Genomic DNA, 17,753 nt, shown 5'->3' with positions numbered 1-17,753 from the left:
CCCTTCCCCGTCATTGAGCCCGCGATTATTATGAGTTTTAGTCACGCTTTTCTTGCACTAAGTCACGCCTTCAAGTCACGGGAAGTCACGCTTCATCGTAAAAGAGGCGCACGATATTTTCAACTTATGGTCAGCAGTTTCTGGTGTCAATTCAACATGGAGGGCATTCCTATGTGGTTGTTTGTAAACAACTTGAAACCTGCCTCAACTCGGTGGCTGAAAACGATCTAGAAGGCTCCTTTAATTCAATTTGACTGCTGAGAAGGATGATATTCCTCTTAAACTGTGTTTTTTAGAACGGATCGCCCTACATTTCTTGACCTTGGCACACAGAAGGAGAATACAGAACATTCTGAATAGTTACCAAAACTTGTAAAATTATTTATGATTTCTTTGATATACCAAAGATTTTAAACAGCACGAATTCAGTGGTAATTGAAGGCTCTTAGTCGAGAAAAATCAGAGAATTACTGGTACGAGGTATATCGTGATATTTGTGATGCAGAGGGGACAAACAGATAAAGATCGGCGTCGAAACGCCACACAAGAGTGTCAAGCTCTAAGGGATTTAGTGAACAAGTTGAAGATGGAACTTTTGCAAAGTCAAGTGGAAACTCAAAAAGTTAAAGATCAACTCCAGTGTATGATATATCTTGTTCGCCGGTAAGTACGATGACCCCGATTATAAACAAACTTCAATGATTGAACCAGTGATGCAAGTGCACCAAAGATATGATTTTCTACATAATTTTAAAAGTTTTTTCTCTCAAAATTACCTGTTTGATTTTACTGTTTTGAAGTGTGAATAGTGATTTAATCAAAGGACGTTTTCTAGGGCTTGTTATTTTTAAAGACAAAAAACACCAAACTTTACTACTAAAATATGCTGTTTAAGAAGTTTTAAAATATGTGTTATTTGGTTCTTTAATCAATATAAGCTCTATAGCTTATCTTTAAAAAATTATATTTCAAAAATTATATGCATAACTATCATTTCAGCCTGCACTTTCCCCTTTACCCTCCGATGACTACTTCTACCTTGAAAACTCTTAACTTTAAAAACTGCCCCTGTTAGACACCAGACTATCCAAAAACCTTTAACCCTTGGTTCTTCAAAACTAAAATTTAGGTAACCCATGACTCATAACCATGAAAAGATGCTTCTTAGTGCAATACTGACACAAATGGATAGCTTTGACCTTTCAACAGAGTAGGGAGAAATGTGTCTTACATTGTCAAACACGTACCTTTGCCTACCCACTTAAAGATATTTGTGAGTTTATGGCTTTCTAATGTTTCCACCAGGCTAAGAAGTTATGGTGCACAAGGGCATAAGTTTTTCAGGGGTTCAAGTTGTTGAGACTGAATTTGGGGTGTGAGCTTTGTGGAGCACTGAGACTTTCAGGGTGGTGGAGGGGGCTTGAATTGTCAAGATACCCAGGCAGGGGTCTGTGCATGTGGTTCTAGTTTTGAGGGATTTTGCTCTCTTCACATCCACATGGTCTTCCACACTTATCATTTCATCCTTTTGAAGCTGCTAATCTATTGCTATTCTCTGCAGAGCTTGGCAGGGAGATGATGTAGCATCAATACATGTAGCCAATATTGTAGGTAAGTTGATGTTTTACATTTTCTTTCTTTTCTATCTTTTCTGTGTTGTTCTTGTCTTTTTTTGTGTGTGTTTGGTGGGGTTGGAGTTGGGTTCAGTGCCCTGATATAAACATTTCATAATTATATTCTTGCTATATCATAATCAATAATTAACCCTAGCCATAAGGAGCTATTGAGAGAAATTAATTCAATCAGTGAATTTTCTTTATCTATCTTCTGGTAAAGTGTTACAAATTAAATTTAGGCACACTTAGCCCTATTAGTTCAGGTACTTGATAGAGTCAAGTTCTACAGAGTATACACGATGACAGACAGCTCATGATTTGGTCATTTTTTTTTTGTACTTTGAAACAATTTGATTTACATCTGATAGGTGTGGCCCCACCAAAGATGCAGAGGTCAGATCATGATGAAATTGTGGCCACACCCAAGGTTAGCTCAGATTATCTGGAGTCTCTATAATTAGCTTACTCAAGAAATATTAAAGTAAATGGTTTGAACCCAGGAGTATCAGTAGTTCGTATAGTGTGATCGTCCGGGTGAGTTACCAACAACAGTTCTTTTCAGAACTACACTCACCCGGACAATCACACTATACAAATCAAGAAATATTGTTTTTTTTCCTTGGTGTGTATTAATGGAGTGACCTTCAATTATATTTGAAGGACTATTTAGGCTACAGACTATTTAGACTGAATCAACAATGTACTCTACACACATTGTATCCCCTCTGATAACAGAACTTTTTATTGATAACAATGTTTTTTTTTTTTTTTTTGCTCAAAGTAAATTGAAAATCCAGTTACATCCTTATTTGATGAATTGATTACTCCAAAAATACCATAATTTGATCAAATTATTATTGCCCAATGTAGACCAACATGCTGCTGTAATGCACATGTATAATATATCTGACCAACATGCTGCTGTAAATGCACATGTATAATATATCTGTACAGGTGCACTGTATACTATTTTATGTGAATGCAATTACTTTTATTTACTGGTAAATTTTTTTTGTCTCATATTTGTTTTTTCCCGAAAATCTCACTGATCTTAGCATGTAGCATGAATACAGGGTCTATCATCAAATCCTGAGAAAAATGGTTTTCTTTTCAGTCTAGAGCTCTGAATGGCTGGGCTCGACTTGTTATTGGTCTGTTAAATCGTATGTACCAAGAGGAAGAACTTGAACTACGCGCTAAACAACTTTTGTACATGCGTGACAGAGAAGAACTACTTGACGAGCAGCTAATGTCACACAAGGATATCACACGCCATCAAACGAATGTTTCCCTTTTGCAAACCAATACCTTACAGTTACTACAGGTATTTATATCAAGAACGTTTAAAATTGGTAAATTTGAGAAAATCTGGTCCGAAAAGCTTTCGTCTTTGATTGTTATACACACAACATTTTTTTTTCACTTGTAGATTCTCCCTGATCGAGTTTCCTCTTAGCTAATAGATATCTGTTTGTAGAATTTTCATGCAATTATGTGTTAAGGGAGTGTTTTTCAGCGCTTACTAACTAAATTCATTTATAATTTCCGTTCGGTTCATAAAAGTTTTTATATGATGAACTTCATTCTCTTTTTTCGACCCGAATTCAATGAGGGCGGGCAATTGAAATAGATCCCACATGGCACATGATATGAATGCGTTTTTACAGGCCAAAGAAGAATGCAAAGCTCGAGAGAGAGCGGAGGAACGAGAGCAAATTGAACAGCAAAAACAAGAATTGAAAGCAAAGTTTAGAAGGAGGCCACCAAGGCTTCAAACCCACGGCGTGGCCCGGAAGGACAGTGTGGAGAGAATTGTTGACTTAGATATGTCTGGTAACCTCTTGATCAGCCCGGTGAGGAGCAAGAAGATAGCAGCTAAAGAAAGTACTGTAAGTATTACATAGGAACAGAGGGAAGGGCCGCTTTTAGTGGAGGGCTAGAAAAATGCTTTCTTTGTTTTATATCGTTGTTAGGCTGCCTAACTAATGAGATCATGAGCGCGATCTCTAAAGATCAAAATCAAAGACTACGAACAGTCCCTCTTTCTCAGCAAAGTCCCTCGCGCGGTTCAAAGATAAAAGACTGCGAAAAAAAATTGATGTCAGCGCGCACGCGAAACTCTGGGAGTGAGACGCACGAAAAGTAGAGTTTCCAGAGCTCCTCTGACAGAGGGACCACTCGTAGTCTTGTAGGAGGTGTTTTTATTTGTCACCCTGCCGCGATATTCCGGTGTACAATAACAACATCAACAAATATAATAATAACAGCAACATGAATAGCAGAAACAAACGCAGCCACAATTCCAATAAAATCAAACACAAGTCATAAAATGTTTCGCAGGAGCCGTGGCAAACTTTAAGCATCGTTTATATTAAAGGTAAACAAAAAAATTGGGGAAATTCTCAAGACGTAGCTAAACTGGGAAAGTGTTTATTTTCCTTTCTTGTTTCTATGTCTGGGAGTTAAGGTTTTGTCTTTTCTGATTAAGAGGAATTCGAAGATTTAAGACTCCAGTTTGCCACGACACTTCTTTGAGATTATACAGCAGTTTTGCTAAAGTAATCAAAATATCAGAGTTTGGTATATATATTGATTTTTCCGTTTTCTTTTTCAAGCAGGAGAGACATGTTAATAGTCCAGAAGATCTGGAAGATGAAGCTATAGTCGAAGGTTTGATGCAACTAATGCATGTATTTTGGTCTTGCGTTATGATGAAGACAGCAGTTACTAATATGTTGTATACTTTTGTGGTTAAATTTGGTCCTTGCACCAGGTTTTATTACCCTTCGTTTCGAACTCATCGTCATTCACTTTTATGTCCAAAAATTCGGGATAAAAATATTCTTATCACAACATGTCTGTAAGATTAAAACTCGTACTTTTTTTTACTTTATGGAAAGTCCGTTCATAACAGTGTCTCTATCCCATTCACTATCCCTCAGGATCGTCCTCCTCATGCAGCAATATCAAGAAGGAAAGCGCTGTAAGGTTCAGTTTTACCATCTGTATTTTAAGTCGTTTATTAGGATGTCTACTTTTTTTTGTAACAAAGCCTTATCGCCTTACAACAACATCCCTTTCCATGTTTTACTTTTGCTTATCGCCGCCAATGCGTTTTTTTTCTCTTTGTTTCTTGAGATGGCAACTCAAAATGAGAACGCTTTTCATACTCTTAATTTTTCTTTTTGATGCACTTCTTAAATTTTGCAAGTTGAAATGTTATTAGCTAAGAGAGAGCTATTGCACTATGCAAGCAGGTGTTTGTAGAGGAATGTAAAGATGCTATTACGTATACATCTATATGTGACTATCAATAGCCAAGGATGAATTTGGGAATTTCAAGGAAACGAATAATTGTATTTATGAGACATTCTGCCATCTCAAGATGAGATCATCCGTTGCAAATTAAAGCGAACCTTAGATTAATAGCTGCATAAAATAAATGACGTCAAGAGAGCTCAAGTAACTCACAAAGTGGTCAACCTGTGACATTGGTTTTGTTTGCTTTCGGTTGTTTTTTGTGGACATAAACATTGATATTTGTTGGAATTTGTTTCAGATTTCAAACGATGTCTTCCTCACAAGAAGAAGATCTAGCTCTTTAAGCCGGTAACGGTAGCTCTGCTTCCATTTCTGTAATTAAAATTCATGTATTTTACGTTCGCATTAATGCTTTCAAACCTAGCACATCCCCAGGAGGATACTGAGTTAATATACCTGTATATTCTTTACCACTTTAATTTTGTATTCAGAAAATGCAATTTTGATTGAAGTCTCAAAGTATATGGACATCTTTGATAGGCACTCACACCTTCGTTTGTCGTTAACTTCCCATCATCCCTCGCGCACATGGGGCCCATTCGAAGAGATAGAAATTATATCATTCAAGATTTTCCCATTGAGCACTCAGAACCGAAACCGGCATTGTTTACGCTAGCATATAACCTAGTCTAATTTCTCTATTTTATGTGTCTCAGGGAGGAAGCAAACTTACCGAAACAGAAAAGAAATGGCAATGTAAGCAAACTTTACTTAATGTAGCTTTTTACTTAAATGAAAGAATCATTGATTTTGGAAACATTCATTGCCTTTTTCACGCCCCTTTCCCTGTTTCTTTAGCATACTCGTTCACAGACAAGCGATTGGACTGGAAAAAGAAAACCTAGGCCCCAAACTGCAGGTATGTAAGTTCTAGGTCAGCGTACGCTCGCACTATCTCGTCTTAAAGCGAGAAATTTCAAAGCAATTTGGCATCAATATGCATTGTCTTATTGGATTAGCAGAAATTCCTTCTTGTAGAAGTGAGGTATGTTTCTCCTTAAGGAATTCTACTTGAGTAACACATGGAAAGCTAACGTTCGTATCTGCAATATCTTTTGTCGCTGAGATTTTGTACCTAGCCATAGGTGTTTAAACTTATTGTTTCGTGTGGCACAAGGGAATCTCATTGAGTTATTGGATTCACGACTACTGATCAGCCTTTGCCTCCATGACGCACCGTTTCACCCATAAGTGGCCTTCTTCCTTTTTTTCTGACACTTAGCAGATAGTGAAGATTCTGCTTTTGTGAAATACTTCTGAGGTAAAAGTGATGCTAAATCTAGTTCTAAACCTTGGCAACGCTAAATTTTAGTCACCATAACTGTGGCTTTATTGAATATGACAGCTGCGAAAAGTTCCAGCACGGGGGGCAGCATGGTTGTGAAGAGCAAAGGAAGGCCTATGTCTGCCCACGTGACCCAGCCTATGGCATGGAGTAAGCCCCCTCCAACCTTTGACACAAGTAAAACTAGAAGACAGTTAGATCTCATCGAAAGAGACTTGAAGTTCACAACGAAGGCACTTCAGGATCGACTGGGTATTTCTAAACAAGGATTTGTGTAAATGAAACGATTTCAATGCCGTAGCAAAGGCAATGCAAGGCTTAAGTCGCGTGGCATCTGGTAGGAGACCATTTTGGCGTGTTTGCGGTAACAAAAGAAATATGTAAAATTCAGTGGCGAGGTAAAAAACTGAGGCACACAAGGGGAGTTACAGTTAGATTCCTTTATATGAACAGAAAAGACTCAGAAATCTCGCTAAAAGCTCAATTAGTCAATTTTAGCAAATATGGTGAATTTTCTGTTATGTCTGTTTATGTCTGCTCCTTACGGAGTCGGTTATTTTTGAGCCACGCATGCCCGGATTGATTTAACAGTTTGACTACATGTAAGAGTAAAATAAAAGCATCTAAAACTTTCACTTCCAGATCTTTGTTTGTTCTTTGTCAAAATTGGAGTTCATTTAGTCTTAGTTTCTCTTTTAGCGCTCGCTCTTGATGTTTGCCATGGCATGCGAGTGATGAATTGAATGCATAATGCTGCTCAGGTTGTGGGCGCGAAGGCTGTTCTTTAGGGTTGGCAAACATTTACACTACTATTAAAAGTCCAGCCATGTTTTATTTCATTCAGTCGTGCTTTGTACTACTCAGCCGCTTACTGGAAGAAAATTACAATTGGCTTGAAGCAACTGATAGAGTCCATCGTATTCTTCACTCTTTTTGATGTTGATCGCATCATCGATATGAACAGGATCCTTGAAGACGACCCCCCAGCGAAGGCCTGCATCTTGCATGATCTTCTGGGTGAAGCACTTGACTCCTTTGGAATGGTACTTGTTGTTGAGCAGACAAGCCCATTTGCAGAGAAGATTCCCGTCTCTCAAATTCATGTCAATAGCGTGACCCACGAAATGGTTACTGCGGCTGGCAGGTTTATACTTGGCGCCCTCTAGTTTCTTTCCGTTGTCTTTCCTGAAGGAACTTGTAAGTACCACCTAGTAAAGGACAAACCGAAACACCAGAATCAAATTTCATTTCGCTTTTCCGTACCGAGAACGTGTAAGAGAGAGCTTCTTTTTCTAAAATAATTCCAAGAGACAAACCTTAATCCTGCATTGCTGAGCGTAGCCGTTTATATTTATGATTGCTCCTTTGAATCCTGGATGAATATAACCAACGCCTTCAAAGAAGCCACCCCAGAATTTCAAAAGATCACAATTCCCTTGTAGGAAAGACATATGGTAAAAATCAAACCTTTATACGTAAAGGAAGAAAAGAAGTTACTTATGTGAATTATGTCCTGTGACCAGAAATTTTTCGTCGCTCTTGGACTCATTTTGACTTAAAAAACAAAACAGAGGCACGGAGGAAATTTGCTGCATTTTCATCATGATCACGTTGATGGTTTCGAATGCACTTTTCTCAGTTTGGTCACTACGCAAACATTTCCTAAAATCTCATTCTATTTGCAGTTTGCTATTTTTCATTCTATTTTGCTATTGCTATTTGTCGGCTTAAGGCAAGAAATAGAACCAAACCTTTCCTTAGCGTTAATTTTTCGGCAACACATTAGGGAACAAAAGAATAATACTTTTTAACAAACTTGGTATTGTGCACTTGTTGAATAATGCTTCTCCGAGAGAAAAAAAAAGTTCTTACCTGCTGATTGTACATTGCAAGAGATTGCCAGTAGCACGATAACCACCAGAATCATTTTTAGCTTCATGGTTTTCGTGAAATACGAAATCCTGACAGGAAATGGAAGTTGTGTGTAAAATCAACCTCGACAAATATCTTTGCCTTTCTTTAATAAGTGTTGCTGTAGAAATTTAAGCGTATGTAATGTCATTTTCTATGTTAAAAAAAATCTAGTATAGCGAAATTCTATGTTCGTAACGACTTAAAATGCTAAACGTTTTAAGTTGTTTCCTATACACAGTAAAACGTTTCCCTTACATTCAATTTTCGTCTTGGTTTACAACGAAATATTATTGCTCTTCGAGCATATAATACGGTCGTCTTCGGTCAAGCAACGTGAAAATTATAACCATCTGGTTGAAATTTGACATAGGCGGCAAAAAAGGTTTGATACCAATAGTTCTTACCTCAGTTCAGTTCGTGTGTCTCAAGATCTAGAAGTGAGTTATTGAAATGACTGTCTCAACAGTTAGTTAAGGGCTAAAAGTTCGACGGCTGTAAATAAATTGTAAGCTGTAAACTTATTCGTTTAACACGTTGGGCTTTTGTTTGCCTTTTACATTGTCTGAATGCGATTGTTTTGATCACCCAACCGGGAACAGCAAGCCCCTTCACAATAAAATGAAGATGGCAAAATGGAGGAAAACCAAATCAGACTCTTTATGCTTTTATTGAAAATGGATGAGGCGATCTCTTCTTTACTCTTTTCCTGTATCTTTACACAGGAAAAGTTGTTTTTTATATTTGAATTGTAGATTCTCCTCTTAGAGTAGAGTGTCAAACTTGAAGTGTTACTTTGGTTAATTATTCAAACATCTCTAAATCACAACTTGAAATAAAGTTAAAGAGGTGAATCAAACTTTCTCTACCAAGAATTAATTCAAGAAAAAATGTTCAGAGTTTTCCATGGAGAAGAAAACGAACGAATCGAACGACGGTCCATTCTGTTTCCATGTATTTCGAAATCTGGTGCTTCAAGTCTTTTGGTGCGTAACAAAGACTTTGATAATGAATTAGGTCCCATATGAGGGTATCTGGTCTCCTCAATTGCAAGCATCCTACATGCTATCATGATTAGAAACGACGAAATCGTCGTTTGAGTAAATCAAATTTAACAGAAATGATAAATTTTGAACTCGAAAGTCGAATGAACAGAGATGTAAACAGTATTCCCTGAAATGATTCATTACCATTACAACCGGAAGTATAAATTTCTCGCGATCTACCAAATATTTTGGGTGTACATTTTATGGAACATTTTGTTAACAGCAAACATCATCTCCAAGTTAGTTTTTCCGTTTCTTTCGACGCGTGTCATTTATTTCACTGAACATCTACAACAACTTAATTACAAATGTAAAGTCGTCTCGAAACGCTTTCCAGTTGGTTCTTTCAAGAATGTTGGCAGCCAACTTTCCTTAGGACGATATTTATATATATAATAATCAACGCTTTGATTCCCCTTAAACTCAAGAAATATTGGTCGACGCTTCTCGTTCAATAACTTTAATCATGAACCTCTGGTGCTACAATTCCACTTTTTCCATGCATGTAGCCGTAACATACAGTATAGTTGCATCATACTTCAGTATGCAGCTTTTTGGAGAAAGTTTGTCGGAAAAAAGGAAAAAATTGCACGCGACAACCACCAAAGGTAATCTGGTTATCTGGTAATCAATGAAGTTTACCCGCTCCCGAACCCGCTCTGCCTCGTCCTTACAGTGACGTTTCTCAGATTTCTCGGAAATCCTGAAATCAGGGAACTATTCACAATACCTTTTGGGGTTGTGGCGTGCACTTTTACGTCTTTTTTTCAACAACCTTTCTCGTTACAGCTGTATAAACATGTAGACCCACAGATATATTAAAGTTCACATGGCAACCAGGTGGACAATCAGACATGGTTTAAAGACCATGGTTAAAAACCAGGGCTGGGGGAAATATATGCTTGATGTCAAGAATGAAACAGTTCTTTTTCGCAATTGATTATTTGTAAAGATTGATGGGAGCGTCTCAAGCTGGTGAATGTGTAAAAGTGGTCAGCTTACAATGAATTTTATGCATGTTGTGATCCAATCCTTTCATTATGAGCCTTAGGCTACAAAAACACATCTTCCTTTTTTTATGAGGTACTGTAAAGCATACTAACTCGTCAAATTGTCTGCAAATTAGCAGAGTAAGCATGAGCATTTGATCTCTCCATCACCCAACTGATTTTGGAAAACAGTAACGGATTCCCAGAAACGCATCATCCTTTACGGTAAAGGAATTTTTTCAAAGTTGACCGAAAATCCTGCAGTCTGAGCGAATAAATAACTGGGTTTAAAATAGAGTTTGTATAATGAAGTAATTTCACGGTATAAATCAGTTGATGTGAAGGCTGCGCAAGGCATGGAAAAGATTTACACCTCAAGAACACAATTAGATTAATGACGTGAAATGGAAGCCAAGTTAGGATAAAAACTGTCGTCACTATAAACACAGTCAAGGACAATTTTCGGTCATTCTCGATGGCTCGCCGACTTCTGTCCCTGCTGCTGTTTTCGTTGATACATGGAAGTCTCTTTCGGTCGGATCCAGCTCCAGAAGACTCTACACTTGCCTCTCTAAAGTACATCTGCTGGACGCGGGCCTTTATCCAGATGGCGAGATAAGCTAACAACATTACAAGCATGGAAGAGAAGAACGTCAAAATTAGAAACCAGAAGAACACTTTGTGTTCGATCAAGTCGTATTCATGGAAAAAGTACAGACTTGACAAGAGCGTCGCTAAGATCCAAACGCAAGAAACCAAGGCGTGGTACAACCTTTTTGTGGAGGTTCTGTGACGGATCGGGAAACAAATCGCATACACTCTTTCCAAAGCGATTATTGTCAGAGTGAATGTAGACCCCAGGCCGCAAAATACGTCCATTGCTTTCACAATGTTCAAAAGTGTGGATTTTGAGACAGAACCATGTTGCCAGAAGCTAACAAACTGATAGATGAAAGCTGGAACTGAAAATATTCCAACTGTCATATCAGCTACAGCAAGAGAAAGAAGAAAATAGCTTGTCCGCCTGCGTAGTAGTCGCCTTCTTGTGAGCACCGCAATGGCAATTGAGTTGCCTGTGACGATGATTATTGACATTATGCCAAAAGCTAGTGACCACCCCACAAGGGAAATGTCCGATGGTCTTTCTTCTTGAGATGATTCGTTCATTCCTCGTCGCTCGGGTCTGCGGAAAGCCGAAACACAGAATTTATTAGCAAGTAAACAATTGACAACAATTGAGAGACAACTCTCGCGATAGATATGAAAACTGGAATAACATCTAAAATACCCATTTTTCGTAGAAAAGAGATGAATTTCTTACAGATATTATTTAAATGACTGAAAGGAACTTCTCGATTGTGAAAATTACGAAAGGTAAGTTTACATCGACATTTTAATGGACGGTTTCGAGGAAGTTACTTGGAAGAACTCATAGTGGTGATGTTGCCGTTGTCTTCGCAGAGAAGAACTGCCAAATCACTTAACTGTCAGAGAATTAAAGTTCGTTATATTCACATGCTGGAAAGAGCATGAAAAAACAAATGCGAGTTCTAAATTTGCCACTGATTACTTCATGATATTTCTATTTTTAATTTCTCTATGTTACAAGATGTCGTTCCTTCTCGGTATAAACTATAAACACTGGAAATATCGACTATGGGAACGATTTGAAACATAAGCGCAGTTAAGTTGAAGCGATCGCGAATTACTTAGAAAAAACTTAATATCAATACTCACAAAGAAGCAATAAATGGCTGCTAAAAACAGTCGCAGTGACGGAGGATAGACCGCGATTGTTTCGGGAGGCGTGATATTATTCAGGAACCGTTGAGGAAATCAAGTTCACTGACCTTACACCTGCGCGGGGAGGAGTGATCACTACGACTGCTGCACCACTGGGAGTATAATAAATGTGTGCCATTCAAATTTCCTTTGTACGTGATCAGGTAATACAATCCTTTTTGCCAAATACAATCATGTTCTTCAAAAGTATGATAACAACGCATTCGATTGATAAATCGTTTTTCAGTCATAAAAGTGAGTGAAGTTTTCAAATGGATCGACAGGTCATCGTGACTAACCCTACTTAAAAGTAAACATTTTCTCGATGATTTGAACGCCGCAGTTTAAGAAGGCATAGAGCTGCGCTCAAGCTTCTTAAGAGCAGCCGAGAAAAAAAAAATTTTCTCTGGGTAAAGGTATATTTGCTTAGCTTAAGTGGAGGAGTCTGGTTTTATCGCATCTGTACGTAATATTGATCTTTCTTTGATGATTAAAACATTGTCTCATTCGTTTGTAGAAGCTGTGAAAAGTATTTCATTTGATTGATGCTTTAGCTTCAAACGACCGAGGGGTTTAATCTTTTATAAAAAAAGATATGTGATACGAAAATTTAAATAAGAAAGAGGAAAAAACCTTTGCAGGAAAAAAGAGGAAAGAGAGAATGGAATGACCTTTCGCTACATGTCTTAAGAGGTAGGGAGGCAAGGCTTTTAAGCATAGGACCATGTAATTTTCGAGTGTTATCAATTGTGAGTGATGTTTCAAAGGAGACCTTTCATCTGAAAGTGCGAATATAACCATATGTCGCAGGTACTAGACAACTACGTAACGTAAGCTGCCGGGTGGTTATTACAGGGAATAAATCGAAAACGCGAATTACTAACGCAAATCACTTACGAATAATAATAGGCTGTTTGTTACAACATTGTGACGAAATTCGTCCTCAAAGTAAACAACTTGTGGTAGGTAATCATAAAATGAAAACCTCAGACAATCCATGTTGAACAACTCAGTTCCATGTCGAATTTTTAAAGCTAGAGGGAAATTCTGCTTGTAATCAACATTTCTTCTTCTACGTTTGACTACTCCTAATAGCTACGGTGTGCGTTTCAGAGCGGGAGCTCCCTTTTTTCTCTTTTTTTTTTTTCATTTTCGACCGCTAATTTCATCCAAAAATTAGCCTTATTTTTTCTACCATAGACAGTGCGATCAAAATTCTCAACAACCAAGTCATACCAGTTTGAGGTGCTTGAACTGAACATGATACCTGTGATAGATCGCAACGCTTTCTCCTACCCATGATGTCGAGATGATAATTGTAAATGTTCCCCTCACCCTCAATGATCATTGTGTGCAACTGCGAGATCGATTATTTTGTTTTCTAAATACAATGATGGTAAGAATTTTATGTTTTACATCCCAATCACTGGTGCGTATTACTGAAATTGCGTGTGCAGAGTTTTTTTTCCTCTGCCAAGAAGTTTCCGTTCGTTAATATAATAAGAAAAGAGAAAACTTATCTAGGGAGAAACATTAAATTGGCGATTTTGATTGACGTAGAGTGCTTTTAGTGGGGGAAGAGATAGACTTTATCTCTAATCTAAATACTGACCTTTCCATTGGTATAACTGCTTGTTTGCGATTTATTCAGTGCATAAGACAACTCGAAGTAACACAACTAATACACTATTTGAAAATTATAATTCAACTATATCAGAGTAAATCTGATAGCTCGTGAAAAACATTGAACTCTTAAGACAGCCTTTTGTTAAAAGAGACTTACTTCAGCTTTTGTTCAGATTGTAATGTTTCTCATTTTTGGCGTTTAACATAAAAAAATAAAAGTATATTGATTTCTACTAACCTTTGTCCTAATTTTTTTGTCCCCTTTAGCTTTGTTGTGCTTTATACAGGAAGGTAAATGATACAATAGCTAGTAGCATTGCAAGGGTCCCTGATCATGATATCATCGACTAAGTGGATGAAGGGAGAGGGAGCAAAAGTTGGTATTGTAGTCAGGCACAAAACGTATATCCTACCCATGCATAAAGTAGATTGATTTTATCAACACCTCGTGAGCATGCAATACTCCAGTTGACATGGTAGAAGTGATAAAAACATGAACTTGATTTAGGCTAAATGCCGGGTTTACTAATTCCTTCATATCCGTCACTCGGTAGTTAACATGAGCCAAAACTTCCCAAGGTATGTCTCGGGGGTTATGATATTGCTATTGAAAATGACAAATACTCGCAACTATATTTATCATGTTGAATCGTAGAAACACAAACGATCCTCGAGGTATTTACATCAATTTTACAAAATCTGCTTAAACTTGTTCCTCTCTTTTTACACCTAGAAAAAGTAAAAGTAGCAAGAGTAAAAAATTCAATTGAACGGGGACCTGATTGAAAGAAAACGTGCCGAAATTTTGTAGCTAACCGCTGACAAATTGATATCGAGTGATGTAGTTTTATTCAGAGGCTTGCAAGCTTTACTTAAGTAATATGCACCGAGCAAAGGAATTTCTTGTTAAGTATTGCAGTTTAAGTTGGTTGTAGATCTAGGTTAGCAGTTTCGTGATTTTCGATTGTAAACTAAATCTCTCTATTAGACTATTTTATTTAATTATAACCATTTGGCGAATCAGTTCAAAATTCAATATTCTTCCAAACTGAAATGAGTCACTGTTCTATAGCAAACCATCAACTGAAGCTCGACATGCAACTGGCTTCTTTTTTTTTTTTTTCATGCGCTCTTTAGGCTGAAATCTATTTTTCTTAAACTAAAATGATCAACAGACGTTTCAAAATTACATTATCCGCCAAAACCTTCGGTGAGGGATTCGAAAACATTGCCCTCCGGTTTCGCTTTCCTTTGTTGTGATGCAAACTTCCTTAGAAATAAAAACTCAAATTGTAGGAATTACAACTCTACCAATTGAAATTCAGGTCTCAAAGTTTGTTTTTGTGCGTCTGTATGGGTGCATTATCATATGAATATGTATTGATAGTAACATAACCTAAATATGTTGCTTTTGTGCCAGCTTAATGAGTGCAAGTATATCAAAAGCTCGTTCATCACGAAAACCTTTTTTATTCTGTTTGTTTACATTTCAACACCGGGATATTTTCCATGTATGTGATCATTGCCGGTGTATGAATGAGCTCCAAAGCCTGAGAAACTCTTTCTTTGGTCCGAGTCCTATGTAGCTGTACACTAAGCATCAAGTAAGTAAACGAGCGAAATTAAATTAATACTTATTTATAATAGCGATCTTTTTCACGAGAGAAGGTCTTGACATAAAGAGAATTTACTTAATAAATATATATCCCCGTTGGCAAAAAATCCGGAAAAAAATATTTGTATTTATTTCCGATTTCTCTGAGGTTCTTTTTGGTATTAAAATCTTTGTTACTACTAACGATGCAATTTGCCCATTTCTAGTCTTTTTTGACACTTATTTGTTCGGAATCTGTACTTCAATATAGTTTTTGCCTTGCCAACTTCAATGTAGATTAGTGATCTAAATGGATTGTCCGTGAAAATAAAGGGATATTTTATCATCAAGTTTACTGTATACGTTTAAAACGATTTCTCGAACGAGAATTTCCATTGCAAAAAGCCGAACATGTAGCTTTCATATACAAATAAAGATGTTAGACTAAATAAGTCCATTTATTTTAGGTGGACTATAAAAACCTACAAAAAAGGTTGGAAACAAAAGAAAAACATATATGCCGTGATTGTTAGATATCTAGAGCAAAATATCCGGGAACAAGGGAATATCAAAGCAGAAAAATTAAAGAGGGAAGCTTCTAGTCCGATCGCCTTTGTGAAAATATCCTATTCAAAGAAAAAAAAATATATAGAGCAATTATACCTTCTTCCTTGTTTCCATTCATACTCGGCGTATCTAAATACCGCCTACGACTCTCTTTGATTCTCCTAAAATAACTTGGGCTCTGATCACGTTCAGAGCACCTTTGATCGGACAATTACTTGTTGTTCCCCTTTACCTTGATTCATGTTGAAAGCGTCGCAATATTTCAGTGAAAATACAAATATTAAAACTACGGCAATAGGAGAAACACATCAACCAAAAGTTTGTCACAAGGACAGTGAGTGTCTTACCGGAAAGATGAAATATCACAACATATGAAATGTAATGTCTTTGAAATTGATAAAGGGGAGATTTTGATGTGGATTTTTTCCTTATACCTTTTGAAAATTTATTTGTTGCATCTTGCAATAACGCCGATGAAGAAAGCGCTTGTAGTGTACCACGCGAAAGATTACGATCACTTAGCACTTCAGAGACATGAGTTGTCATTATCTTTATGAATCTGAACTTTAATGAAACCTCGCGGTACAAAAAAATAATATTATCGAAACGACTTTCATCTACATAATAAAAAGATTATTTTCCTTCCATGCAGAATGTTTATAGAAAGATTTCGGGTTTTAATACATATCTTTTTGGCATTACAATATTGCCCTCAATTAATTCTTAGAAAAACGGACGTTTGCACATACACCTTCCACGGTGACCCTCAAATTAGATCACAAAGACATCGATTCGAGTTTTGTTCTGGGAGACTAAAATTTCTGTAGAGGAAATCATTGTGATATTCCCTTTGATTTATAATGTTGTTTGGACTTACCAGTCCCGGAGCCGCTGGAAAATACGATGAACAAAATATTCGAGGGTTTTTAAGCATCCTTATTCACCACTAATAAGCTTAGTTACTTTTTTGGTCAAATTAATTTTCCTTCGCGGTTAATATTTTATATAAAAAAGTTGTATAATACCTTTTTTCTTCAACGTTTCTTTCCTTCCCTAGAGTTAAATGCTGAGGATAAGAGAAGGAGAAGATTCTCAGCGGGAAGCTTCTTGCTTAAAACCATGCACTTGAGGTGAAATTAAACCCCACTTTGCTCAGCAGAACTTTACATATGTAAATTAAATACGTATGCAGGTTGATTTGATTATCTTGAAAAAACAGAAGTTTACTGCCGTGGAATATCTCACCTATATTGATTAGATGTGTTCGAGGTCTGGGAAAGCGCGACTGATTTTCTATACAGAAAGACAGTGATTACCACTCTCTGGTTTTTGTTACCTTAATATATGTATATATATTATATATTTTTGTCTTTTCAATACATAAATTGACACCAAAAAATGTTCCTTGTCCTAAATTTGAATTTCTATTCAAAGAATATGCCGATGCAATTTAAGGGTTAAGTCGCCATTAAGAGAAATAGTGACAATCTTTTTACCGAGCTGTCAAGGTAAAAAAGAGGAGCGAGAAACGTGGTCCTAAATTAACCAAAAAATCAAGCTTTGCAATTTATCAATGTTAGTCATAAGATAAAGAAAACTTGTTTATATGCATATAAAAGTACAAACTAGCAAGCATCTGTCAGGTAAGGGTCAAGACCGGAACAAGATAAAAGTTTTTTAATAAAATGCAATTTGACAAGCTTAATTGTTAACAAAAGCCAAGTTCTGGACTTTTTTTGTTCCAATTTAATTCTGAATTGGTTCAATTTATAACTTCCAAACTCCTATATATTATGTTTTTCATGAACAGAGTGTCAAATATACGATTTAGTCGGATCCTTATCAATCAAAGCCATAAAAATCGTGAAATATAATCGGGTTGATAAATTGAGTAACTTAATATGAATACACTGTGTAATTCGAATTGTGTCGTGAATTTCTCTTGTTTGTTTACCCTCTATAACGTCACTTGTCAAGCCCTCCAATAGTAGAAGGCCCCAGGTATCTCTTTTAGGT

General features: G+C 36.8%; 3 protein-coding genes across 5 annotated transcripts; 1 reads left to right on the top strand and 2 right to left on the bottom strand.

Moving 5' to 3' along the window:
• Positions 1-151: 151 nt before the first annotated feature.
• Positions 152-6,850, top strand: LOC131773662 (uncharacterized). 2 transcript variants are annotated; one of them, XM_059089620.2, is made up of 11 exons: positions 152-663; positions 1,562-1,611; positions 1,985-2,043; positions 2,731-2,940; positions 3,284-3,505; positions 4,235-4,286; positions 4,559-4,599; positions 5,176-5,225; positions 5,594-5,633; positions 5,736-5,796; positions 6,283-6,850. In XM_059089620.2, the coding sequence occupies exons 1-11, from the start codon at positions 500-502 to the stop codon at positions 6,498-6,500; spliced, it is 1,167 nt and encodes a 388-aa protein (XP_058945603.2). In that variant the 5' UTR covers positions 152-499; the 3' UTR covers positions 6,501-6,850. The 2 variants fall into 2 exon arrangements, with proteins under 2 accessions (XP_058945603.2, XP_058945593.2); XM_059089610.2 differs by having other exon boundaries at positions 4,232-4,286.
• A 232-nt stretch (positions 6,851-7,082) lies between these two features.
• On the bottom strand, positions 7,083-8,161 carry LOC131773580 (uncharacterized). The gene is made up of 3 exons (XM_059089527.2): positions 8,095-8,161; positions 7,539-7,657; positions 7,083-7,430 (listed from the first exon to the last, which is right to left on the bottom strand). The coding sequence occupies exons 1-3, from the start codon at positions 8,159-8,161 to the stop codon at positions 7,083-7,085; spliced, it is 534 nt and encodes a 177-aa protein (XP_058945510.2).
• Positions 8,162-9,655: 1,494 nt separating this feature from the next.
• Positions 9,656-16,839, bottom strand: LOC131773767 (beta-1 adrenergic receptor-like). 2 transcript variants are annotated; one of them, XM_066164178.1, is made up of 3 exons: positions 16,763-16,839; positions 13,815-13,923; positions 9,656-11,351 (listed from the first exon to the last, which is right to left on the bottom strand). In XM_066164178.1, exon 3 carries the CDS (start codon positions 11,333-11,335, stop codon positions 10,382-10,384), a length of 954 nt encoding a protein of 317 aa, XP_066020275.1. In that variant the 5' UTR covers positions 11,336-11,351; positions 13,815-13,923; positions 16,763-16,839; the 3' UTR covers positions 9,656-10,381. The 2 variants fall into 2 exon arrangements, with proteins under 2 accessions (XP_066020275.1, XP_058945694.2); XM_059089711.2 differs by lacking the exons at positions 13,815-13,923; positions 16,763-16,839 and adding an exon at positions 11,906-12,032.
• Positions 16,840-17,753: the final 914 nt, after the last annotated feature.

The sequence above is a fragment of the Pocillopora verrucosa genome, chromosome 3, assembly GCF_036669915.1.
Source record: "Pocillopora verrucosa isolate sample1 chromosome 3, ASM3666991v2, whole genome shotgun sequence".
Taxonomy (NCBI): domain Eukaryota; kingdom Metazoa; phylum Cnidaria; class Anthozoa; order Scleractinia; family Pocilloporidae; genus Pocillopora; species Pocillopora verrucosa.
This window is presented reverse-complemented; position numbering and strand designations above follow the sequence as displayed.